Source organism: Drosophila grimshawi, unplaced genomic scaffold (assembly GCF_018153295.1).
Source record: "Drosophila grimshawi isolate 15287-2541.00 unplaced genomic scaffold, ASM1815329v1 contig_848, whole genome shotgun sequence".
NCBI lineage: Eukaryota > Metazoa > Arthropoda > Insecta > Diptera > Drosophilidae > Drosophila > Drosophila grimshawi.
Window position 1 is genome coordinate 11,264,883 of NW_025063692.1, and position 27,796 is coordinate 11,292,678.

The 27,796-nt window shown below is 40.0% G+C and overlaps 1 protein-coding gene across 2 annotated transcripts; it reads right to left on the reverse strand.

The window, feature by feature from the left end:
• On the reverse strand, positions 1–26,699 carry LOC6565803 (thyroid receptor-interacting protein 11). Of its 2 annotated transcripts, XM_001992476.2 has the most exons (7): positions 26,413–26,699; positions 26,088–26,171; positions 4,166–6,798; positions 3,839–4,002; positions 3,560–3,763; positions 647–934; positions 1–508 (listed from the first exon to the last, which is right to left on the reverse strand). In XM_001992476.2, the coding sequence occupies exons 1-7, from the start codon at positions 26,623–26,625 to the stop codon at positions 180–182; spliced, it is 3,915 nt and encodes a 1,304-aa protein (XP_001992512.2). In that variant the 5' UTR covers positions 26,626–26,699; the 3' UTR covers positions 1–179. The 2 variants fall into 2 exon arrangements, with proteins under 2 accessions (XP_001992512.2, XP_043072094.1); XM_043216159.1 differs by lacking the exons at positions 26,088–26,171; positions 26,413–26,699 and adding an exon at positions 14,847–14,896.
• Positions 26,700–27,796: the final 1,097 nt, after the last annotated feature.

The following is a 27,796-nucleotide window of genomic DNA, read 5'->3' on the forward strand; positions in this document are numbered from 1 at the left end:
CAAGGTGTATGTGTGTGTATTTGTAGTGGCAAATATGAGTTAATTGGGATAAACGATATACATAAATACATTTGGGCCCCATTTCTAAGCAAATGGAACTTGAATTGCACACAATTACAAAATGTTAAATGATTAGGTTAAACAATTAGATAGAACAATTTCCGAAAGTTCTACAACAATCAAGAATCGTTGAGAATATCCTTTAATATCGAACTGGAGTTGCGCGTTGGCGCAAATTCGCTGCTGCTCATCAGCAGTGATTGCATCGGCAACATTGCCGGCGTCGTTGGTGTTGCTGGTGTCGCTTGTGTCATCAACTGTTCGCTACCAGCTGTTGTTGTGGATATTGTTGTGGTTGCTGTCATTGTTGGTGCTGTTGCTGCTGTGTCTGTTTTTCCCTCCAACTGTTTGGCCATGCTTAGAAGATTGGGCCGCAACTGTGCCGTTGACTTCGGCTGCGATTCCTGTTCTAGAAACTGAACAAAGGCCTGCACCAGATTATCATGACCTGCAGCAGAAAGATGAAAGTTTGACAATTAGTGTTATTCATTCATATTTTAACAAATAAAAGTGCTCGAGAGCGATATCGATTGACTGGCCACAAATAGTATGCGAATAGTAAAAACTATAAAGTATTCCATGTTACCTGCGCCGCTGCCAGTATTTCCAGCACTGCTGCTGGCACCACCAAGAATGTTGCCCAGCCAGCTGGTCTGCTGTTTGTTGAGCCCCACTTTGTCCACCTCCTGGGCGTTAAAGTCAAGCACAGAAGATATCATGCGGAGCACTTGCTGCTTATCGTTCGCATGCCCGCTAACCACATAGCCAATTAGCAGGCTCTTGATGAGACTCTTGTCGATCTTGTCCGTTTGGCTGGACTCGCTGCTGCTCAGACTCTGCTCCAGCTTCATATTTTCATCCCTTAGGCTGTCCACTGTGCAAATTGGCAAGAAAATCATATTTTATTATGTGAAATGAAAGGATATTCAAATTGATATATGGATACGACTAATCAGTGCACAATTCAGGCGGATACTAACTTAGGGATAGATAATAGTTTACACGAAACGCGGGCGCGCGGGTAATTATTTGTTTTGTAGGCGTGGCATGCGGTTAGTGCGCCCACTGCACGGCGTAGTATGACATAAGTACTGGTTGTTGGTTAAATGGCACACCAGTACCTGATGTAATACTCAACCGTACAGACGCTTGTGATGCTGCTTCGGATGCTGATGCTGATGCTGATGCTGCGATTAAGTTTAGCTGTTTGCTCAAGGTGCAGCTGCTCAGTCAGTTGGTCTCTCTCTGTGTGTGTGTGGGTGGGTGTGTGTGTGTTGGTGTGTGTGTGTGTGTGTGTGGTTGTGTGTGCGTCAGGGTCAGTCGGTCTAGCTAAGAGGGCTGTTGCTTGGCTCACACGCAAATCAAAATTAAAGCTGGCAATACGCAAAATCGAATGCAAACAAATAACAACAACAAAAAGTCAATCAAATCAAATCATAAATTATTCAGCTAGCGGGCAAAACAACAACAACAACAACAAAGAGAGCAATACAGTACATACGAGTAGGGGTATATGCATATATATATATATATATATATATATATAGCATATATATATATTTCTATATAGGAATACAATATATATATGTCTTTGTATGTATGTATGTATAGTTTGTACATAATGTGGCATATGCTGCAATCTCGAGCAATCTCCAATTGCAAAGTGAGTGCGTCAAATTCTTAATAATCGCTCACATTTACAAATTGAGATTATTCAATGCTGCAGATAAGTTAACAACAATATAGAGAAAGCTGTTGAATATTCTTCTTTTTTCTTCTTTTTTTTTAGCGGGTTTACGGTTTAACGGATATATATATATATATATATATATATATATGTATATATATATACCAATAACGGTACTGGCAGCGCTCGCACGTTCAAGTCAGTAAAACAAATATAACACGAAAAATTATAGATACAAAAAATAAAATTATAAATAATTAAGATTATGAAAAATTAATAATCATACAGTGGTTTACAATAATTAAAATAATAATGAAAAATAACAGGCAACAGCAAAGTGTAAATAATAATATATAGTTTATAAATAACACACAATGTTAGCAAATTAAAAGAGTGTACTGGAAACACTGTGCAGACTCTCAAACTATAATTTTCATTCAAATAACAACTACATAAGTTACCAACAAATAGTGCAGCAAATGTTAAGAATATGAAAAAAAAATATAGCAATTTAAATATATATATATATATATCTTGTGAATTTGTGTGTTTGTGGCTTCTGCACAGTGGTACCAAGTCAACAATTTGTTTAAAGGCTAAAGAGTTAAGCTACAAATCAAAATTGAATATATACGATTCAAAGCATTCAATTAGTGTAGAACATAAAAGGCAGCTACATATAAATTTGGAAATTTCTTATTGGTATCGATGTCTCGAGTTTAAGTGTGTATGTGTGTGTGTGTGTGTGTGTATTTCTTTGTTTTGTGTGTACCAGCAACAGGAGTTAGGAGGTGGTTTTTGACAGTGGTGGGGTGGTGCTTGTGTTGTTCAGTTAGTGCAATGGAATATATATATATATATATATATATATATATATATATATATATATACTACACACATTAATTTGGAATTTGGAAACGGACGGACGCGTTTTTAGAGGTTTTACCTGATCTATAGACCAACATTGCTTTGCTTACAGCCAATAATTTCCATATGCCGTAGGTGCGATCTTACGAGTAGATTATAGTTTTTTTTTTTTTTTTGGTTTTAATATCGATTGTTTATTTAGTTTTTGTGTTTTTTTTTTATTATGTTTATTTCGGATTTTTCTTTTGTTTTTTTTTTTGGATTTTTCTTTTGTTTTTTTTTGGGTTTTTTTTGCGATTTGGTGATAAAATGCAATTCAAAAAAGTCGATACCAACTGAAATTCCGAGTGTTTCATATTTGGCATTGCTCCCAGAATTACCAGCTGATATTTACCTTTGAGAATCGGGTGAGGTGACGTCATTCTTTCTTTCTCTGTCTGTCTCGCTCGCACGCACGCACGCACTCGCTCACTCACTCTCTCTCTCTCTCGCTCTCTCGCTCTCTCTCACACACACTTATACAAATGCATAGACAATGAAACGCTTATACACAAATCATTCACTCTCAAAAAAAAAAACAGTTCCAACATTTAAATCGAACTTGGTGCGGGTTTTATGCATGAGGGTAGATCGATCAGTAAGTGAAAGTAACAACGTTTTTTTGGGCCGTGTAAACCATGATGTGAATCGTGGGTTAAGAACATGCCGTTAACTGTGGGTGGTAACTGAGTTTTTGCTAGTCGGTAAAATTGGTAATTGGTATTTGGTATTTGGTATTTGGTAATTGATAGTTGGTATTTGTGTAATTGATTGTTAATAGTATTTAAATGCGAGGTGCGTTTTAGATACACCACACCAACGATTACCGATTTCTTTGTGGGTTAGTCAATCAAATCCGTGAGACACGTTCCATGTTGCATGTTGCATGTCGTATGTTGCACTCACCTTCGTCCCGCAGCACGGCTATCGTCTGCTGTCCGGCCTCCAGCTGATCGGAGAGACGTGCAGCGGCACGCAGCCCCTGATTGGCATCAGCCAGCTGCTGCTGCAGTGCACCCATTTCGGATCGCAGCATCCTATGCTGCTCCAGCTGCGCCTGCATCTCGCGTCGTATGCGCTGCGTGGCCAACTCAATATCATGCTCCTTATCTTTTGGTTGCGACAAATACAAAAAAAAATCAAATAAACAATAAACTCGATTGATTCCCCTGTGGATATGCTTACCATTCTGGAACTGTTCCAGGGCGCACTGCAAATTGGTCAGCGCCGCCTGCTGCTTCAGTTCGCGATCCTCGCACTGACCTAGCTTGGCAAGCAGCTCGTCCCGCTGTTGCAAGAGCAGCGCGTGCTGTGCCTGCAACGTCTCTGCCTGCTGATTGGCCCTAATGCTGTAAAGTTCGTATGTATATCGTTGTATATATATATAACAACAGCAACAACAACAGCACAATTTCAAGTGGCATGGCATTTGAGCTTGCTGTGAGAGTCACAATCAAGCTGAACACACTTGCCACACCGCATGACCAAGGGGAACACACACAACACACTTACCTGGCCGAGGTATAGGCGGTGCTGGACTTGGACACCTCCTGCTGCAGGGCCGTCTGATTGGCGCGCGCCTCATCCAGTTCACGCTGCAGCTCGACACTCTCCTGTGTGTGCAGCTCCTCGATCTCGAGGAGATGGGCCCGCAAACGTTCCAGATCACGTTGCACGGCTGCCTGTTGCTCATTGGATTCGATTTGTTGCTGCTGCAGCAGACGCTGATTGGTTTGCTCTGTCAGCAGATTGCTGGTCAGTATGTCGGACTTCTCCTTGAGGAAACTGATCTGGTCGCAGAGCTTCTCGCGCTCCTTGATCAGATCATTCAGCTGCTGTTCGATTGGCTGCAATCGCTGTATTTCCGCATAGTATTGTGTATTCTCTGTGATCTTCTGCTGCAGCGCCTTGATCAGCTCCACTTTCTCAGCGTTCAACATATCGAGTGATTGCTGTAGTTGAGCACTTGCCGCCAGCTGTTGTTCCAAACGTTCGCTTAACTGATTGACACTCTCCTCATCGGCCCCATCTTTGGGCGTTTCCTTGAGCTCCTTCACTTGTGACTGCAACTCGGCCAGCTGTGACATTAATTCCACATTCTGCTCCTTGCTCTCAGCGAGCTCCAACTGCCTGCGTTTCATTTCCTCCTGCAGCGCCTCCAGCTCGGACTTCAGTTGATCGGTGCACCGCATCCGCTCCAAGAGCACCAGCTCGTTTGCCTGCAGCTGCTCGCTGTGCTCGGTGCTCGCCTGCAGTTGTGTGTGCAGCTCCACCATTTGCTGTTTTAGCTGCTCGATTTCAGTTTGATTTTGTGTCTGCAGCTGCTGCAGCTGCTTGTCCTTCGCTTGCAGTTGCTGAAGGAGTTGCTCGTGTTGGCTATCCTTGGCTAGCTGCAGTTCCTCGTGCTGCAACCGCACCAGCTGCAATTCACTGCTGCTGTCATCTTTGGGCTTTTGTTGCCTTAGTTGATGTACCTCAGCCGTTAGCTGCTCCAGTTGCTGCTGCTTGGCGGCCAGCTCATCCGATTGCTGCTCCAGTTGTGCCGCATCGTTGCGGCGCAACAATAGTGCGTCCTGTAGTCGGATCTGTGCGTCATCCAGCTGCGATTCGAGCTGTGCGATTGTCTCCTCGTGATGCTCCTCGATGGTCTCCAGTTTGTTGCGCTTGAACTTTTCCAGCTCGTTGAGCAGCAGCTCGTTGTTCTTCATCAGCTCATCGCACTGTAGGATATACTGTGAGATGTCCGCCTCGAGTGTCTTCTTTTCGTGCTCGGATATTAGTTGCTGATCCTGTAGCTCCACCAGTCGCTGTTCGGTGCTATCCAGACGCTGCCAGCGCTCATTTAACAGGCGATGCGTGCGCTCCAGCGCCTGATCCGTGCCTTCAGCGATCAGTGCCTCCAGCAGGCCGTGCAGCTTGTGCGGATCATGCTCGTCCTTGCTGTCGTGGCTGTCCAGCTCCAGATCTAGATCGGTTATCTCCTGCTTTTCCTCGGCAATCGCCTGCCGGAACTTGGCTTGCGCAATGCTGGCGTCTAGCTCCTGGCGCAGCCGACGATTCTCGTCGCGTATCGCGCCCAACTGCTGTTCCAGATCATTGGCGTGCGTCTCCTGATCGGCCTCGGCGTTCAGCTTTAGCTCCTGATTCTGCAGCATTAGCTGTTGCAGCTTGCGCTGCAACTCCAGCTGCAACTGTTCCTTCTCGCTCTCGCTGATGCGTAGTCGCGTCTCCAGCTCCGACAGCTGCTCGTTCAGCACATTGGCAGCCAGCTGCCGCTCCAGCTCACCATCCTGCAGCTTGACATTCGCAGCGGTTAGCTCGGCAATGTGCGCCTCCAAAGCGACAAGCTTGTCGCGCAACTTCTCCTTCGATGGTGGTGTGGTCGCATCTGCATCGGCATCGGCATCGGGATCGGGATCTGGATCGGAGCCAGTCGCCTCAGCATCCGCATTGCGCACCACTATAAACTCATCCTCGCTGTGCTTGCCGGTTGATGAGCTGTTCGATGACTCCGACGTTTTCTTCTCCTTTTGCGCAGCCTCCTTTTTGATCAGCTCGTCCAGCTCACGCTGCAGCGCCTCGCGCAGCGCATCGGCCTGGCGCACACGCTCGATCAGCTCACCATTGTCGGCGCCCCGTTTCTCGAGCAGCTGATGCATCTCGGCCAGTTCGAACACGCTACGCTTCAGCTCCTCGGCCTGCTGCTCGACGCGCTGTTGCAGCTCATGTTGCACCTCCACAGCGGCCAGCTGTCGCTTCCGCTCATCGACGAGTTGGGCTTGAAGGCGGGCCATCGCCAGCTCGTGCTCCACTAGACGGTCCGTCTGCAGCTGCTTGAGCGTGGCCAGCTGTGTCTGCAGCTCCGTCTTTTGGCCCAGCACATCCTGTATGGCGATCTCGTGCTGTGCATCCAGCGTTTCCATTGCGTCACGTATCTGTCCATTCTCCTGCTGCAGATTCGCAATGATCGCGTTTAGGCTGGACACATCGGCGACACCAGAGACAAGTGCAACATCCACCATTCCCGCTTCCTTTTTGCCCCCAGCTGCCGCTGCCACCGTTGCTGCCGTCGGCACTGTGGCATCGTTGCCAGCTGGCTCCCAACACCAGCTGTCGTCCACCACATTTTGCTCCTCACCTGAATGCTGAGGGAATTACAAAAAAAAAAAAATAAAAATAGCAAGTGAAAAATTAATTAGTTTAAAGATATATTTTTTAGAGTTTTCTAGATAAGACTAGTTTAATCTCTAGGCGATTTTGTCTGTATCACAATTTAATGGAAGCTTGGAAACAGCAAGCGACCAAGTCGCAAGGATTGGTTCAATTTTTAAACCCTTGCCATATAGCTGCCATAGGAACAAGCGATCGCAAGATGAGTTTGAAGTTGTGGGATCGAAATAGATACAATAAAGACAAATATGTCATCCTTTCTGATACCAAATAATGAGACAAATATGAAATATGCAGTTCATAACCAGTCGTGAAACAGAAAACAGAAATATAAATCCAACTCTGATCCTAAATTGTAAGGGCGTGACTAAGAAAGCAGTTCTTTCATGCTTCCACTCGATATGCAAAAGCGAAGCACAACTGTACGCGAAAATGATAATGGAGATGATGTCTAGTCAAATGGTTGGTAATCGTTGGCAATATATCCTTAAAGCGAGCCCAACCCATGGTTACACATTGATAATGTTTCTGATATTTGTAGCTGCCCCGCAATTCATCTCCCCCCACCCGTCCAGCCTTCTATCCGCTGCTGTAAGCGTGTCAGGTGCTGCAAACTGAGCGCGTGAGACATGCGCTCGGCGCTAATGAGTTTATGAAAGACTCGAGAGTCGTTTCGAGGCGAATCGAGTCGAGTCGAGTCGAGTCGAGGCGAGTCGGAGCCGGAGCCAATCCAAGCCGAGTCGAAATATGGCCGCCATGCGGTTTGACAGCACATACGATAACAGAGAGAGAAACACACAGAGTAGTGGGGACGGGGTGGATGGGAGTGGGTGGAGCGGGGGGAGTGGGGGGAGCGGGCTGGCGACAGCAAAGTGGCTATAAAAATGACGCATGACACTAGCTGATGGCTGATGACTGGTTGTTGGGCGCCCAGCAAAATGGCTGCTCGTAAACGGGGCAAATTTAATTAAAATTAGCACAAAATGTGCGACAACGAAACCGGCGGCGAAATGTTGAAATGTTATGGGTAGGGCGGCGCAAAAGTGGGCGTGCTCACGATAAGCCCTATGTATATATATATATATGTGTGTGTGTTTACAAATAACCATTATGCATTCTAATATAAGATATAGACAGATGGAAAAGCGACACTTGTGCAAACTAGGTTATCTACATACAACTCGAAATATATATATATATATATATATATAGATATATATATAGATATATATATAAATACAAGTGTGTGTGTGTGCGAAAACACTTGTGTTGCATAAACAAATATTAGTTGAATTATTCATTTCCTTTGATCGAGTAACACACAAAAAATATTCTCAATTTCTGTTTCCATACAAAAAGCGTTTTTTCAACAGAGAATCGATCAGTGAATGCGTCATTTTGTTGAACATATCCAAAACTGTACTTTCATATATGATGTATGCGTATAGCATGTATCTATCTATCTATCTATCTATCTCTATGTATACACTAAATGTAAATATGTATTGCCGGTCAGGCCATAAGCCTATAGTTATCTATATCTTTATGTACATAGACACACATGCATATATAGTCGTTAAATATAGCGGAGACAACAACCGCAATGCAAACACAACACTAATAGCAACAATAAACAAGAGGAACTTAACAATAATAATAGTAATTCCTTCGAAATGATAAGGAAGTGGAAGAACAAATGCTATCGCAACAGATAAGATACAGAAAATGCGGTGGAAAAGTATGTATACGACATGGTGAGCACCGAGTCACCTCTTGGGACTAGTTGGAGCTGAAGTTGGAACTGGAACTGGAGCTGGAGCTGCCGGAAGTTCACAGCACACAAAGAACAAATAAACGAATTAGACAATATGCTACAAGATGGAAACACAAGTAAACATAAAAAACCATGCAGCTTAATATTACAGCAGCATCAGCAAAGAACTCGGCTGAAACAAAGGAGATTGCAACATAAACACAGACAGAGGAGTATACAAATATATATATATATATACATATTTTTGGTATCGTCTTGCAAGAGCATCAAATTTGTTGATGCTAGCTTTTTGGTAATTATTCAAATTTGCAGGCACAGCTAAAAAAACTAAACGGAAAACTTGATCTGCAATATATATATAAAGAGAGGTAGGCATGTACAATTTTACCCCTTGGAAACAGAACAGACAAAAGCATATTTATCTATCGCTGATAAAGATATAGCAACAACAAAAAAAAGACGATCAGTGACTTTATGTATGTGTGCATCATTTGCTGGCTATAACCGAATCGAGTAACGAATGATTTGCGAATGATTGATCTAATATGCAAAATATGAAATGTGGGAAATGCGCCAACTTTAACGAAAACTTACAGATACAGATATATACACAGTCGATTTTTAGTTTATATATTTTAGAACAACTATAAATTATGAATTGGTAATTTGTGGGAACCTATTCAACTTAGATAGTTTATCGCGTAATGAACCTTTTGTTTAACTTGACTTAGATATCAGTGCCACTACAAATTCAATAAAAAAAAAACAACAACAACAACAAAAAAAACACATGCCCATAATCTACACATAACTCTTATCGAAATTGTCGGGAAGGAAAAAAAAAACAACGAACATGCCATGAAATATATATTTTGAAAACTATGAGTCAAATTCGTTAGGCAACGGCAAAAGAATGCGATAGTCTAGTACAACGACATATCGAGTACATAATTTAATAATAATAATAAGAGTTCAATTTTAAATCGAAATCAATTGAAAATTTCAAGTGCCCAGCGTGTTTTGCCAATTCTTATTTGATTAGTAATACCAGTTCGGACCAGACCCAGGGTGGACGCCTTCAGTTGCCATTGGCATTGCTGCTGCTGTTGTTGTTTTTACTTTTGCTTATCTTATCGCTCTTGGCACACACACACACACACACACAAAGAGTCGACAGGTCCGCAGCGAGCCCAAAAGGGTTTCGTTTGTCAATTTAATTGTTTATAAATAAATATTGGGGCACTCATCGCTTATGACTGTGGATGCCGCACTGAATCATGAACTGCCAGCAAAATATACATGGGAGTCACACAAATATGATGAACAAAGAGTCCGCAGTATTTTATTTCTACTGTTTGAATTTGAATTTGGGGTTTCTGGTTGGCAACAGTTTTTTTCTGTTCTATTTATGCTGGTTTTAAGTTCCATTCGCTCGAAACGTAACGAAACGAAACTCAATTGCCAACTATCAGTGAATAACACAACTTTTTTTTTAAGTACTGCAACTCACCAGAAGAGATGAACTTACCTAACCCGATTCTGTGGAAAATTAAACATATGTTTAACGCAGAAAAATACTGCTATGTATACAAATATTATGCAGATCTGCATTGGTCACATTTCGAATAGTTTCTCAAAGTTAGATCGACTGTAAGAGAAATTCGGACTATTCTTTTAGTTCATTCCATTTATAGACACAAAATTTAATGGATCATCTGGCAATAGTATAAATGATGTAGAACGATAAGTTATTTAGAAATCTTTTCGAAACAGGAGTCGATATTTTGTCATCATCTTCTTCTTATGTGCAGTATTTATTTCTTGAATAGGGTATTAAATATTCAGCAAAGTGAATATAAGGTTTCTCTCGGCACAAAATGCTTATCTAAGCAAAAAAAAAATTCAAATGACTCCACCTATATACATTATATATATATATATATATATATGTATTTCTGTGTATGTAATTTTTTTTTGTTCAACTCTGAAGTAATTAAGATATAAATTATGAGCAAGCATGAAATTAATTATTGTTACTCTTCAATTTCTGTCATCTAAGAGAAGTACAAATATTTGCATACATATATACACAAAGATATAGCCATGCCATAATTAAAACAATTTGTTCGTCTTCACCTATCTCTCTATATATATATATGTATATATATGTTTATCTATGTATATATATATATATATATATATCGACTGTTTATCGCTCTTTCGCTATCTGGCTGTGTGTTTACTTGCCGGAGCAATAAATGATTTACATATAATAAAGAATAATAGTTTAGTGCATGCAGTTCAACAAACACAAAAAAAGCAAACAAACAGCAGCAACAACAACAACAACAACAAGAGAGCAATTAATTGCACAAAACGGAGCTAATAAGCTAACACGAGAAGATGTCAAGAGACAAAAGTCGAAAGTCAAGTTGAAAATGACGATGAGATCTCGTTGCTGACCAGACAACTTCAGCCATAATTAAGTACACGTACTTACACACACACACACACACACACATACGTTAATATAATGAGCATTTTTAACAACAACAACAGTCATACAACACACACACAGCAGAAGAAAAAAAACTTACATTTTTCTGTTTTGTTTTTTTTGTTTTTCGCCTGTCAGCGAAGATGTCAATTTTAAATTTTGCAGCTCTGAAAATTTATGGCTCAATCTCACAGTTTTTCAGTTGCGCGACTGCGTCCCAGTCTTAAGTTTTCGTTTCAGTTCAGTTCAAAAATACGACAAACGAAAATAACGAAAAACGAAAAACGGAAAAAAAAAACAAAAACAAAAACGTTACTAAATTATTGTCAAGTAATACATGGAACGGAAAAAACCCGGTTAATTTTCACTTGGCAGGCACTTGTTGCATATGGCGACGTTTTTTTAGTTTTGCTTTGTTTTTTGGTTTTTAAATTTGTTTTTTAATTGTACAACTTTAAACGTTTTTGTGCAGCAACAACAACAACAACAACAACAGTAAAAAACACAATAAAAAAAAAAGTGTGAGCCAAACAAATAAACTTAAAAATCGAATAGTTGTAAAAACACCGACACCGATTGACTATTAGTGCCGGCGGCGAATGTACTACTCTGGGCTGAGATAGAGCAGAGTTCACCACGTCTTGCCCGCAGCGCGACCGATCGACGAGTGAACGCAACGTGCAATGCGCCATGGGGGAAAATAGCGAAGCGAAGCGCTGAGAGCCCAAAAACCCGATAGCGCCCCGAGTCGACAGCTAAGCTAGAGCCGACAGTGCCCTCGTCGTCGTCGTCATTGTCATCGTCGTCATCGTCATCGTTGACGATGCATCGTGTTGGCAGCGCAACGATCAACGACCAATATTCACACACACACACATACAGCCAGCAAATGAGTGTCGCAGTGTGTGTGTGTGTGTCTGTGTGTGCATTCGGCCGTCGCGACGGCTTAATAACGACGACTCCTGTCGTTTGAGCGCCGCCCCGTCAGCACACATTGCAACGTAAGCTTAAGCGTCTAAGCATGCGTGTATGTGTGCGTGTGTGTGTGCGTGTGTTGTGTGTGTGTGTTGTGTGTGCGTATTGAATTCAATGGGAACGTTATGCACAAAAAATGGGCAGATATGTCCCGAAGTGGATCATCCCAGATGATCAACAAAAAATTGGAAAGCTGCCCATTTCGTTAAATCTTTCTTTTTCCAAATATTATTTAGTTTGCCCAAACATATTGTTGAGTTCCAAAGTCGACACAAAGCACATATTTCTTGATCAAAAAATGCAAAACAGATATTAACGTTAGGCACAAAGAATTGGAAAATGATCATCGTAGCAAAGGTCGAGAAACTTTTTTAAATCAAATTTTGAAATATTTTTATATATTTACGCATGTGGAAGTTTTTGAGTTCAAAATGCGGAATTCAAAGTTTAAGAAAAACTTGTTGAAATGTAAATTTTAATAGTAATATGAATACTGCATAATAATATATAAACTTACATTAATAAACATATTTCGTGATAAGAATCGAATATAGCAAGTGAAATTCCATACACCGAGTGACACTAAAACCAATGCAAATTCTTCTTAACAGACTTACGATTGGAACCAATTCGTATCTATAGTATACTTATAGATATATAGATATATATATATATATGTACATATGTATTAAATGATAGATTAACGAGTCGTGAATCTACTCCACTAATGAATGAGGCTTGACTATGCTTTTCTATTTGGAGTACTTTTGTAAGTACGTTCAGGTTTGTTTACTTGATTCATTGCCATATATATATTGATGATGAGTGGTTCTCACAATATCATTTAACCATTTCCGTTTAGTTCGGTTCAAGGGAAGTAGAATTTGTGCATTACGTGCACATCTATCATCTAATCATATTCAAACAGAGGTGCTCAGCTCAAGACGTACTCCAGTTGTGTACACAACACACACACACAACACACACACACACACACACATATATATATACATAACATAAGTATTCAGCATTTGTCCAGTGTGCATTATACCATTTTGCTGAGTACCTTTCCCTCTAAATGTTTATATCCATATATCTGTCTGCTGGTATAAACACACACACACATACACATATATGTTATGCGTTATATATATATATATATATATATATATATGTGTGTGTGTGTGTGTAGTATATGGTATACCGATCCAACTTCGACTTGTGCTCTCCATTTCAAAAATCAAATAATGCGCGTCGGCTATTTAACTTGAAATTAAGTGACGTTTCTTGTTGTTGTTGTTGCTTTTCGGTAAAAAAAAAAAAAAATTCTTGGTTATATTTTTGTATGTGTACTTATTTCTGCCTTTTTGTTGTTCTTGTTCTTGTTCTTATTGTTGTTGTTGTTGTTGTTAGCGCTGACGGCGACGTCGCTTTTATTTGCTTTGCATTTGTTTGTTCTCAACGCCGTCGCTGTCGCAGCCGCTGCTGCTGTCGCTGCTGCTGCTGTCGCTGCTGCTGCTGTCGCTGCTGCTGCTGACGTCGCTGCGCTGCGCTTTTGTATCTTTGCTCAGAGACGATCTCAAAAATGTGTTTCAGTTTTAGATACATATAGCAGCAACTTGTTGGAAATGGCCAAACAAATATTCACATAGGTGTAACTCTAAGCGCGTTATGTGTGTGTGTGTGTGTGTTTTGGTGTGTGTGTGTGTGTTTGTGTATGTATTTTGTGTGTGTGTGTGTGTGTAAGATTCTCTCTAGGTGGATAGCCTTAAGCATATGAGCCACATATCATGAAGTCTAGGCCAGAGATATATGTACATGATTCCATACCAAAGAGTGCTAGATATTTTTGTACACTTAAAACAAAATAGCAGCTACATATCAACTTAAAAGACACAACAATCGAAAAATATTTATCAAAATCAAAAATTAACAAAAAATACTTCATTTTTAGAGTTTGCCTTTGCGGAGAAAAAATGAGAAAAATCCAATTACATTTTTTGTTTTTAGTTGAGAACAAATTGGAATATTTCTAACTTGCTATTTCAATATTTTAAAAGGAGCGAAAATTATCAAAAATTATCACTTAATAATACAATTATCTAATCATTTAATAACATGAACTATACTTATATTCAATGATTATATTTATTTTAAATTACAAATTATATGTTGCATAAATTTCAACGAGAGACTTTTAATTCGAAATTTAAATGTATAAGAAAGAGATGTGGTAAATATATTAATTAAAGTTATGTATAATAATCAGTCAGTCAGTCTTAGATTGATTGTCTGTGTGCAGGTACAGACACCTGGAGTTTCCTGGTATATCTGTCTAAAGAAGCTTATGTATATGTGTACATATGTGTACATGCATATTTGTATCATTTAGCACCATTTGTAATGTGGCTTGCTGTTGTTGTGCTAAATAGTGCAAGAGTCAGCGAAATTGTGGTAATTGCTTGGCATGGCAAGCTTCTAGCGCCACGACTTGAAATATGTGCACACATACAAATATTTATGGATATGGATATGGATGTGGATGTGGATATGGATGTGGATGTGGATATAACGCTTGTGTTTCTGTATTATATACATTAAATTCGAATGTGTGTATGCGTTGAATATGGCCACGTCGTTGACTTTTAAACGGGCCTGTTAATGTGGCTGTTTTTTGTTTCTATTGTTACACTTTTTTTTCTGTATTTCGTTGTTATTGCAATCGAGCGTCTGTGTTTAATTAGCAGATAAAAATACAGCCAACCCATGCGGTATACCTCTCTAACTGCATCTCTTTCACGCACGCCATCACGCCCGCTTTGACGCTCTCTTTCGCACTGCTGTTGCGCTCGCACGATATCAGTAACACATATGTATATATATATATATATACACATATGTATATATGTGTGTATAGGCTCCATTTGTCGCTGTTGCGAGGCCCAAAACTCGGAGAGTATGAGAGACCCGCACAGCAAAGTAAACTATACACGTTGCAGGCGTTAATTAGTTTTGGAAGGGCTTTTCTTTTATCAGCAACACCAGCAACGACGACGACGACAACAATAACAACAACAACAACACCAGCAGCAGCAGCAAAAACAGCAACATCAGCAGAAGCAATAAACAACGTTGTTTTTCTAACGCGTTTCGCTCTGTCACAAATGCAAATCGAATTCCTGACATATACTATGAAACGACAACCCCTCAACTCTGCCTCCCACCGACACCACACCCAAAACCCACTTCACACACATTTAAAAAATATATATATGTATATATTATATATATATATATATATATATATATATGCGTCACAACGACGCCAATTGTCGACCCAATTGTATAAATTTTCATGCATTGCATATTGTATATTGTATATATCGATGTTTTGTTCCAGGAATTGTAGTAGGAATAGGAAAACTCAGAGCGCCATTGATCTGTCTATATATACAGATATATATATATATATATACATAGAGAGACATAGCAACATACTAAAATACAAACACACAGACAATAGTTTAAAATTGAGGACAAGTCGCACCGTAAAATTGTGTGGAGTGTTTAAACAGATACAAGATGCTAACGAACTGCAAAGATAATAAATATTTAAATTGTATTTTATTTGCACACGTTCGATCAATATGTGGAAAACGAGCATCGAGCAGACGCGGACAGCGCGCATAAGTTAAAGAAAGCGACAGAGACAGTCCAGACCGATAGACAGATAGATATTGATACAGCCATAGATACTAGATACTAGATACTAGATACAAAGATACAAAGTACAACAAAAAACAAACCGAAGCAAAAGCAAACCAAGCCAAGCCATCCAATCATCTATGTCAGCATGCTCAGACGCGTACACGGATGCGGATGCATAATGAACAATAACATATATATCTATAGATATATATATATATATATGTGTATATAGAAAAGGAAAGAAACAAAAGGAAAACAAAGTTGTTGCTGTTGTTGTTGTCGTTGTCGTTAGCAGCGAAAATGTTTAAAGTTTATCTAGAGCAGCACAGACTGAGCCATAGATATACAAAGATATGGAAATACATAAACAGAAATTTATATAAGTACACATTTATATATATATATATATATATATATACACATATATATATATATATATATATATGGTGTGTGTGTGTATTTGTGTTTGTATATAGCACTTGGAACGCATACCTTGGTACCTGGTGGCACGTCACGGAGCACAACAACATATAACAGCAACAGCAACAGCAACAGCAACAGCAACAGCAACATACAACAATCGACAAACAACGACCAGAACAACAAACAGTCAACCGGTGAGCCGCTTTGTATTGGCATCCATTTAACACATTGCTGTTAAAATTCAGGCAAGAAATCAAATTCAAATAACGCGCTTCAATTCAGTCGACGCCGCCGTCGACAGTTTGACCCAGCTCCAAAGCGGCTCACCATTTAGCAGATGGATGCCCCAAATAGTGATGCGTATGGCGCAGTCAACTCAGTAATCGAATACGATATGTATCAACTATAACTATTTTTATATGGTATAGGATACTTTTCCTTATTCCTCAGTTGGTGACCAGTTTGTAAGTAAAACATATGCGTGTTATTAGTAATATTAACAACACTAATTTTTACTCTCTCTCTCTCTCACACTCTCACTCTTTAACTATCTCCCTTTTCTCTATCTCTTTTTCTCTATATCGCTGTCTTTTTCTCCCCAGTCTCAACGTTTTACTTTACTTATTACCAAGCTAACGTTTTTTGTTCTATGTCGATTTTTTTTGGGTTTCCACAATTCTTGCAATAAATTCTCATTTTTATTTTTTTATTAATTAATTAAGTTATATTTCGTAAAAGTTTTTTCAAAATTTATACACATTAAATAAATAAAATAATAAAATCAAATTTGGAATAATTCGGAAACTCAGAAAAGCAGAAAACAGATATTTTAACAATAGTTGCCTTTGGTTTAATAAGTGCGGGCTACTTGAAAATTCCATTAATGAAACAGTTAAACTTTTAGCTAAATTTAAAAACAAGCTTTGCAATTGGGTAAGCCAATCGAATGAATTTGAATAAAGCCTGATAGAAGACAGCTGGATTCAAATATCATATGTAATCTTGTAAAACATTCCTAGAAATCGAAAAGTATCACAGATTTCATTGGGGTCGTTTCCCATTTTTCAGTCGTCCATCTCTAGTTTAGATTGAGACAGCGACAAGCGGATGCGATTGCAGGCACAGTCACATCACATCTCGAGATACGCATACCATATCTAGAGTAGCTCGGTTGCTCGAGCACAAATTGGGTAGCATTTGTAAGTTTGAATAGTTATGAGCACATTGTGCCAGGATATCCGGCGGCCATGTTATCAACAGTTGACAACAGTCAGATTATATAGACATATGCATATGGATTATATGCGTGGCAACAATAGGCATGCCGCATACCCAACCTAAGTGGTATGTCCTCGTCGCGTAAACTTACATGATTTTCACTTGATTATTTGGGTTGTCGCCAAAACCTTTCTCTGTACAGCTGAATTTCTTTTCGTTAGAAATAAAAATGAAAATGAAAGGAAACACGCATTGCCCGCTCACATTTCTACTTCTACTCCACCCCGTCAGGCTGTAGTCACTGGTAGGTGCTGCTGCTGCTGCTCTTAAGCCAAATGCTAATAAGCATTAAATTATGAAAATATTTTCGTTTGCCAGTCGGTCAGTCGGCCAGTCGGGCCATAAATGACGAAACTTAAGCGCCCATATTTATGTCCAGACTTTTTGCACTGGAAAACTTAAGCGCAAAACTTTTGTCAAGGTAACAGGTGGGGACAAAAAAGCTGAGCAACCAGCGGGGGCGGGGGCGGGGCGGGGACGGGGACGGGCGGATGCATGACGAGAGTGTGAGTAAACGCTGCGTTAAAGTTTTTATTGGTTAGTCGCACAGTTGCATAAACACTGCCACAACAAAAACAAACAAAAAAACAACAACAAAAGGCAGCAAAAATGAAAATATGTTTTGCAGTTTTTTGCACTTGTCGTTATATTTGTAGTTGTTGTTGTTGTTGTTGTTGTTGTTGTTGCTGCTGGCCATTTGTGCTTAAATCGAACATTCCAGAAATTGGCCCACGTCCCATAAAATATACATACGAGCAGCATCATCATCATCGCTCAACTAACAGCAAAACAACAAACCAACAAGAAAATGCCCAATGCATTTTTGACACTTTTTCAATTCGAAATTTCGGTTTTTGGGCATGGCAGAAATCAATTGGGTATCAATTGGTAAATGCAAACATCGCAGCATAGTTTGCAGCGCATTCTAATCAAACAGAAATTACACATTAAACATACAAAGTAAGAAGTCAAACTGTCGACATCTAAATGTCACTAGAAATGTACAAAAATCGATCGAACTTTCGCATAAAAGTTATTTACATTTTATTAACTTGAAAGTTTTTCATATAAGAATATGAATCTTTTGACCGATTATTCCTGGGGCAGCTATGCGATACATTAGTCCCATATAGATGGCATTTTGAGTAAGATGAATGTTGACTAATTTATACAAGAATTCATGCTTCGACCGATTCATCCTATGAGAGCTATAAGCTATAGTGATCCGATTCGAACATATGCAGTGCCTACAGCAAAATCAAAGTAAAATCATAATGTGAGGACTAATTTGCATAGCAACAGACAGACAGACAGACAGACAGATCGACTCGACCAGTGATGTTGATCAAAATTATATATGCTTTATGGGATCGGAGACGTCTAACGAAATTATAACACACTCTACAAGATTATGCAACAAAGAAAATTCCCCCGTTTTGTGTACCCTTGCAGAGGGCAGAGAAGAGAAGTCTTCTAATTATTACGCTCATATATTTAATAAAACAAATAAAAATATCGACACTAGTTAAGCTATCTAAACTTAAAGATTGTTCAAGATAAAAACTGTTTAACAATATTAAATCAGTTTAAACATACAGTTCATAATGAGAACAGCTTAATTAATATGTAAAGTGTGATATTCCTATTTATGGTATTATATGCGCAAAAATAGAATTTCCGATATTATAATTTATATATATATATATTATATATGCTGGCATATGTGAAGCACTTATATAATTTGGTCGAAGGTCAAATGGAAACAAAAAGCTACTGAGAAACCATGCTTAGAATCGAGTACAAATTTGAATGCAGTCACATCGGATGTTGAGTGTTGTTGTTGCAACTGCAGCTGCAGCAATGCACTTGGTGGGTGGGGGGGAAGCATATGAGGGATCTGGCTAAAACGTCGTTTAGGCCTCGATCCACACACGCGACAAAGCGACGTGGCTTACAATTGTATAACGGAAATGCGGAACAAATATTCTCTGTGTGTGTGCGTGTGTGTGTGAATTATGACACACACACAAATATGCATTGTGCGGCTGTGTGTGTGTCTGTGTGTGTGTGTGTGTGTGTGTGTGTGTGTGTTCACAGGCCCAAATTGATTTGGAGTCAGATTGGGACACTGTGCAATGGCATTGTTAGCTTCTCAGTTGGGCAGTTAGTGAAAATTGCCGCTCGCTTCGCTGATTGTTTATAGAAACCTACAGAAAACAACAACAACAACAACAACAACAACAACAACGACAATAATAACAATAAATATAACTACATCAGCAGCAGCAGCAATGAACAATGTCAACTATCAAATGTAAAAAATGTAATAAAATAATTGCAGTCCTCGACAACAACAACAACAACAACGACAACTTCAACTGCACTTAACGACATGCAACGTTTTGCTGCGCGCATTTGGAGGTGGTTCAGTTGAGCGCGGGGGGAAAGCGTGGCACCAAAAAATTATTATTTCTATATGTATAACTAACTGCTTGCATATATTGTAATTTTCAATTGTACATGTGTGTGTGGGGGGTGGGGGGGGGTGGTGCAAGGGGGGTGGTGGGAGGTTAGTTATTGGTTAATTTCATAAATGCAACTTCATTTTCATTGTTGCGCTGGCTGCTTGACCATTTTGATATTTGCTGTTTGACAGTTGTTATTGTTGTTGTTGTTGTTGTTGTTTGTTAGGCTCTGAATGAGATGTGGCACAGTGGGTGGGCCATGGGCAGTGGCTATGAAGCAACGACCTTTGGGGTGTTATTGTTGAGTGCAACATCTTAAAAGGCCTCCCCAATATGCATTGCTCTTATATATCTTGTATAAGTTCTTTATAAATCAATTCTGTACGACAAGGATACGTTTCAGGATGCTAATCACAAAGAAGAGCAATATATGAAAGTAATACACTCGAGAGAGAGAGAGACAGAGAGAAAGAGAGATAGAGAGAGGAAGAATGTTTTGAGAAATGTGACACGAAAGATAAACAAATAAAAACCAAAAGCCTTAATGCGAAAAAACATATTTAAATTCAATGACAATCGCTTGAACACTACAAAATTCTAAAGTTCTAAAGAAAAGTCCGAGTTTAGGATATAGATTGGTACTCTGGAATCGAAGTTTGAAGTTTGTTATTCTGCCTAGGGCAGCTATATAACATGTACTTCGATCCGGCCGACTCACTTCGCATAAATGATGAAAGTAAAAAATATAGGAAAATATTCACAGAGTTTCATCGGCCAGTGATGCGGATTAAGAATATATAGGGTCTTTATTGGGTCGGAGACGCCTTCTTCAATTCCCTCATTTTTCTGACTCAGGTCGGCAGTCGCTTTCAGGCGCTGAAGCTTCGACTTGAAAGGCACGTGGGATAAAAATCCGGCAAAAGCTTTTGTCAAGCAATAAATGTGGCGGTGTTGTTTTGCTGGAGACATCATTTAGTGCAAAACACTTGTGCATAATTGCCAGGTGTAAAAAAAATCATAAAGAACAATAACAAAAAAACGCTTTAAAAAACGAATGTGAAACATAATACAGTAAAAGTGATGATCGAACGCAAATTGTACAAGTCTCCACCGATCGCATCGATCCATGGCTAACGGGCAGAACCAATGCCATAGAACAACCTCGCCAACCTCTCCCGCTCTCCGGACGCCAACAAATTGTTGCATTAATTATGAAACAAGAAGTAAAAACTAAAACGTTGCAGCTGAAAGCGATTTGGCACAGTTTGACCAAGCGTAACAAATCACAATTTTCCAAATGGAACACGCTACGCATTTCGGTAGCTGACGTGGCCCCAAAATGGAGAACAGCCAAGCCAAGCCAAACAACTAACCAAATCAGCCAATCAGCAAACAGCAAGCACCACCCAGCCACCCACCCAGCACTCGATCCACTAACTTTACAGCTTCGCATTGATTCGTGTCGCTTATCGTGGATAACTTTGTGATTCTTTTTTGTATTTGTTTATTGTTTTTTTTGTTGTCTGTTTTCTGTTTTCAGTTTTCTGTTTTGTTTGTCTGATGATCTAACGCAATCGTTAGCGCTGATAGCAGTACATCCCCTCCACAACAAATCCTTACCCCACACTCTGGCCCCGCACCGCAGCGGAGCATTACTGCCCCCGTTTTTGTGGCTGACATGTAACATTAGTTGCTAATGCCAAATAGTTTATATTTGTTGTTGGAACGCGACGCTGCCAACTCGGCGTGCTTCCGGCCCAGTGCATGCCATCGGGTTAGCTTGTGCCACCCAAAATCTCCCCCCCCCCCCCACAACACAATCCCTGGCAATCCAGCCCCTCAGGGGGGAGGGAGGGTCTCTTGGCCTCTTGCGATGCGCGCTTTATTACCTGACCGCATATCAACTCAACTCTCAATTCGATGATGCCCGTTTCGACGACACCTAGCTCTGCCCCTACATCCCCCCCATCTCCCCCCCGTGGTTAGTCCGTGGCCTACTGTGCCCGTTAACAGCGCCAGGTGCGTGCCTTGTCGCTCGTGTCGAAGCGACAGAGATTCGACGGCTTGTCTAAATCATTGCGTTTAAATTGAACAATTAAACTAATTTCGATGGGCGGCGCTGGCGCATGGAATTACTTTGTTTGGCATTAAATTTTCATATTTATACTCTGTTGGAAACAAACAAAAAAAAAAGAGTATATTCGAATCTCAATTCAAGAAGTCTTCAGACTAAAATGGCAAATCATATTTCTATTCATCGCTCTAGAGAAGAACACGAACTCAAAACTAAGATAATATTATTTGCTTATGTTTTTTGGTTTTTTGATAAGAACCTAGCTAAAATTGTATTTTACTAGATGTAAATCATTCGATTTAGTACGGCAGCAAACCAAAACAAAAAAGAAGTTTTTCAATTGCAGAGTAGTGCGCAATTGGGAAAGATTCGAGTTATTTGTCAAAACACTTTTATACTATTTGTTGATATAACTCACCTTAGCTGAAAAATGCAGTCGCAACTTCCGGCACGATACGAAAAAAAAAAACAAAAGCAAAAAAACAAAAAGCAAATATGGAAAAAAATGGAAACCGAAAATGAAAAGAAAACCTTGTAGAAAAATAAATACTTGTGCATAGGCGGTTGGCCTGCTTTTTGAAAAATTTCACACGATTTTCAAATGCAAATTGCGTTTTTGTCTTTTTAGGCCAACAGTTATAACAACAATAGCGCACAGCCAAAAACCGAGAAAACAAAAAGGTAAAATAACAAAAAAAAAAAAAAAAAAAAAAACTTTAAGAAAATTAACACTTTATACGGGTTGCGAGACGGCGTCGAGAGACGGGAGACGGGAATCGATGTCAGGCGACGATCGCACGTTACAAAATGAATGACAATGAGCAGGTGGGTCTGCTTTTATAGACGGCAGTCCAACCCCTTACATTCGCATTGGCGTCCACTTTCCAACCCCCATGCACCTGGCCTGATAACGGGGCCAACAGTTGTTATCCATCGAATCCTGGCTGGTCCGCCCGGATAAGATAACAATCGGGCTAGTTGGTTAATGCTCACCGGTTACTGGTAACAAATAACTGACTAATGGTTAATGGGGTCGTCTCTCCAGTCACCATCCCCATCCCCATCTCCATCCCCATACCCAAATCCCAACCCCAACCCCAACCCCAATCCCATCTACTCTTATCGCGACCCGGCTGGCGCAATTATGCAAAACAAAATGGTGTCTGCTATCGATCCACTTTATAGATAAACGACAATCTACCAGAGATAACGTACGACATCCGACATCCGAAATCAGCTAACAAACACCCTCAACCTAGTCAGAGACACCTGGAAAGTTTTTTTTTGTGGTTTCTTTTTTCTTTTTTTGGAACAATCATAGATATATGATATGTGGTGATCTTGCAAAGATTCTGATCAACTGATCAAGAATATATGAAAATGAACTCAAGTTTCTTGCAGGCACATAAAAGGCAAATGATCTGGCCGAGAGATCTTCGAACTACCACGAATTCAACGGATATTCTAATTTAATTGCTACAACTCGCTTTAAGAAGTTTTTCACAGTCCTGTATGCATTTAAAGGATCTATGCAAGTACTCTAATTTTTTCAAAAGCAATTTAGATAGCAGCATTGCTACCAGCTACGCGGAGCAAAAAAGCAAAAAAGCAAAAGAGCAAAAGAGCAAAACACATAAGCAGTAGCAGAAGCTGTACATTTTGGCTGCTACGCTCTCACTTTGCTCTTGTTCCTTTTGCTATTGCTACAACTACAATGGAAAGTTTTTTTTGTTTTTGCTCTTTATTATTGGCTCTGCTCGGGCAAAGTTCGTTGCAATAATGTGAGTAGCAATAGCAGAGCAATATTTCTATTGCTTTTGCTATTATGGTTATGGTGTAGTGAGTTCAAACACTGTATATAACTGAGTGCGATCGAACAGATCTTACTCTCAAGTTAATCATCAGCTTTGCCAACGAGTTGGAAACTCGATTCAAACAAGAACTGACGTCTATCTTGGGCACGCAGCTGACTTCTTAATTGTTGTTCGGAGTTCAAAATAGTTGAATTTTAGGTTGATGTTAGCTTTTCTAGTTTAATTAAGAAATATGTTTGTTGTTAAACAAGTATAGCAAATAGTGTTTCGTTTTAAACAGATGTTACAAAGAATTGCTCATTCTAAACAAACATTTTCTACTGATACCTGTTTCAGTTTATGCTTTCAACTGAATATTCTACATTTGTGTCGACGCCTATCTCGATCCCACAACTACTAACTCGTCTTTCATCTTAATAACAAATCTTACAAGCATTTTTTGCTATGTGGTAGCTATTTAATATATAAGTATTCCGATCCGATCGTCTCCCACGTCATGAGTGTCCCAAGTTCATAAGTTCATTTTTACTCTCATATTTAATCTTTCAATTAATCCCTTCAAGGGATTAATTTTAGCATTGGTTTTCTATAGTACTATCAATACTAGAGCTAATTTTTTATAAACAGTCCGAGAACATATATCTGCCGCAATTTCCAATTATTTATAATACCCAATTGATGTTATATTTAATGTGACTAGGGTATAATCAGTAACCGGTAAAATAATCATCAAATTGGGTACAGTTATGCACGAACTAGTTAAATACTCGCATTCAAATAATATAAAATAAAAAAACGAAGCCCAAGCCAAAAAAAAAAAAAGCCCCTTAACAATTCAAAGACCATATCAGTCAGGTCGCCAGGTCGCTTTGGGGAAAGGGGGATGGTTGGAGGGTTCAGGTTTGGGTTTGGGTTTGGGTTTGGGTTTTGGGTGAGTTTAACTGGTTGGAGTACGGGTTGATAGGCGACTTAATCAGTAAGTAATTCGGTAAATTAAACAAATAGGGCAGCGGGCAGATGATGAGCATTCAGTTATAGCCACATATAAAAAATGTACATTGTATACATATGTAGATATATGTGTACACACACACACACACACACACACACACAGACATGCACACATGCACACATCTACACAGATATGCCAGATATTTCGGAGTGGAGCATATGGGCGAAAATAGACGAAACCACATCCGATTTATGATAGAGCGAGCAAATAAAGCGTAATGTGAAATCAAATCGAAATTGCCTAAACTTATTTTTCCATTGAAGAGCGAACAATAAAACTATCCATTACAGTGATCGCTCGTTAATTGAAACTCTTCGATTGCCTAAGTGATTCTAAAAATAATCATTATTAGCTTTGAATTTGAATTTGTATTTGTGTCCGACATTTGAAGGCCAACTTTAAGCTGAGAGGCAGACTCTTTATCAACATCCCTACTTTATTTGAAGATATACTTTTTATCAAAAGATAATAATAAAATAAGAAGTTTCTAATACCATCGCTAAATCCAAGACAATTTCAATTAAATGTAAGCTACAATTTGGTAGGGATCACTGTACTTGGTGTGGCAACAACTGTCTTTTTTTTTTGAAGTTGGGGGCAGGAGTGAGCGTTTGTCGCTTGCAACTTATCGCATAACAGCGCGCAACATAATGTGGCAGCAGGTAAACGCTGATAAGGCCACGTTGCAAATGCAGCAGGGGCAGGCAGCAACACAACTAGCAGCAACAGATAAGCAGACTGTTGCTGTTGCTATTGCTGTTGCTGATGCCGCTCTTGCGCTGACATCGCTTATCACAATTTAAATATTAATTTAGGGATATATGAGCGAGAGAACATTTGACGTGCAACCGTCGCCGATGGCGATGCCGATGCCGATGCCGATGGTGATGGCAATGGCAATAGCTCCGGCTTTGACTCGGCGCGTTTGCTTATCGCCGACGCGTGCAAACAATGCGAACGCGAACGCGAACGCAAACAGCCAACAGCCAACGATATGGAGCCCAAGATGTGAATACAGATACACATATATATATCGTATATGGACTTAAGCCTAAGCGTATAGTTCACATGGTCCAGCGGCGTGGGACGACTGACTGTCTAACCGGTAATGTGGGGAGTTGCTGCAGACTTGCAGGACTTGGGAAACTTGCCCTATAACTGTAACTGCTTGTCAAAACCTGCCACGCCACGCCACGCCACGCATGTTAGCCAAAGTGTTTGAGTCGTATTTTTGCTCGACTTACCAACGACTTTGCCTCGCCGCCGACGTTGTCTTCACTAGCTCTGCTTGCCTTTAATGTTGTAATCTGTTTGCGTAGGGCGACAATCTGTGGAACCAAAAATTGCGACATGTTAAATGCGTTTCTTTGTGTGTTTTAGGAGCAGTATCTGGTCAATGGCAGGAAGTTCTACAAGTGCGCGATCAGTTTGCTGTTGCAACTAAAGGCAGCATTGATGAAACAGCCAAAACTTCAATCTCAATCGCGCACAAGCCAAACCAATCGCCACTGCATTGAGAACACCAACAGCAGGGGGGAAATGGGGGGTCTTGGGGGATTCCCCACTCACCTCGCGATCTTTATCCTCGCACGCCTTGTCCAGCTGACGCAATTGCGTCTCATTTAACAGCTGGAGGGCTGTCTGAGCGCTCAAAGCGTCGTCGCCACCCCGATATTCGTCATCGCCGGGTCCGGCTGTCTCCGCTAGCACCTCCTGGGCCAAGTTTGTCAGTTGTCCTTTGATTGTGTTGATAGTGTTCAGACTGTTGTTTAGCCACGACATGCTGCCTGCTGTCTGCTTACCGCTGTTCCCTGCTCCCTTGCACAATATAGTTTCCTTGCCGTTGTCTTGGGTGTCTTAAATTAAAAAATAACTAATTTATTATTTTGCGTGGCACAAGAGCTGCTTCAGCTGATTATTGTTATTGTCATTGCTGCTATCGATAGTCGCACGCTCGATATATATTGTCGTATGCATGCCAAAATGCTGGATGCTGTAATATCTTAAGACCCCTATCCAACAGTTTAAACCGTTTTCAAATTAAAATTATGTATTGTGCTTTGTATTGTGTTTTTTGGCTAAGATTACATCTACTTGAACTCTCAACTATGTTCAAAAAATGTAGTATTTACACAAAGTTTCTTTTTGTAAGTCCAAAGTGCCATCGAATAAGTAAATTAACAGTTTTAGTACTGAAAGTTTAGTATTGAGTAGCGCCCGTCGGGATTGCAACTTGTTTTTTAGAGGTTCATTTTTACAAATTTAAGCTCCTGACAAGTCACATTGATTTTAGTGCAAAATATATGGTTCTGCAGGCTCCTAAGGCTCCACAATTGATGCACTTTCAGAACAAGCAAACCAAATAATATATTTTCAAACATAAATATGATTGTTATCCACATTATTAGATATGTTATATGATATATATATTCAAACCATAAATAATATTTATAGTAAGAAATAAATAGTAAGTAGGAAGTTTCAGTACAAGCATACGATTAATCACGACGCTATCGATAGCAGTGGAGCAGCAGTGCTTCAAGCTTTCTTAATACAATAGATGGCGCCAGCTATATTGACTGACGGTTTGCGGTTAAATAATTGGCTCACATGAGCAAAGAGGGAATCAAAACAAATGCGAAATGATTTGTCGTACTAAATACAATATGTTTAGAAATGATCACCAATCAAACCGGTCGCGGTTCACTGGAACTTTACTCAAGCAGGTGCCAACGACATTGAGAAATACCCAAATGTCCGAGAAAGCAATTATAATGGCAAACAAACAATTACTAAGCCAAAGGCGTAGCAAGAGCTTTGAAGTTGCCTGGCTGGTTTCTGAATTTGCGCCGCGTACATGAGGCAGCAGCAGCAGTAGCAGTGGCAGGCGCAGGCGCATTGACTGAGCCACCGACGACGGCGCAGTTAGAAGCGAACCTTCCAATCGACCAGC

What these genes read in the sequence shown, in the direction of transcription:
- LOC6565803 (XM_001992476.2), bottom strand. Translation starts at nt 26,625, where the DNA reads ATGTCGTGGCTAAACAACAGTCTGAACACTATCAACACAATCAAAGGA. An exon ending in AGCCGTGCTGCGGGACGAAG is followed by an intron (nt 935 to 3,559) that starts GTGAGTGCAACA and finishes CAATTTGCACAG; the next exon opens with TGGACAGCCTAAGGGATGAA. An exon ending in AAATACTGGCAGCGGCGCAG is followed by an intron (nt 509 to 646) that starts GTAACATGGAAT and finishes TTTCTGCTGCAG; the next exon opens with GTCATGATAATCTGGTGCAG.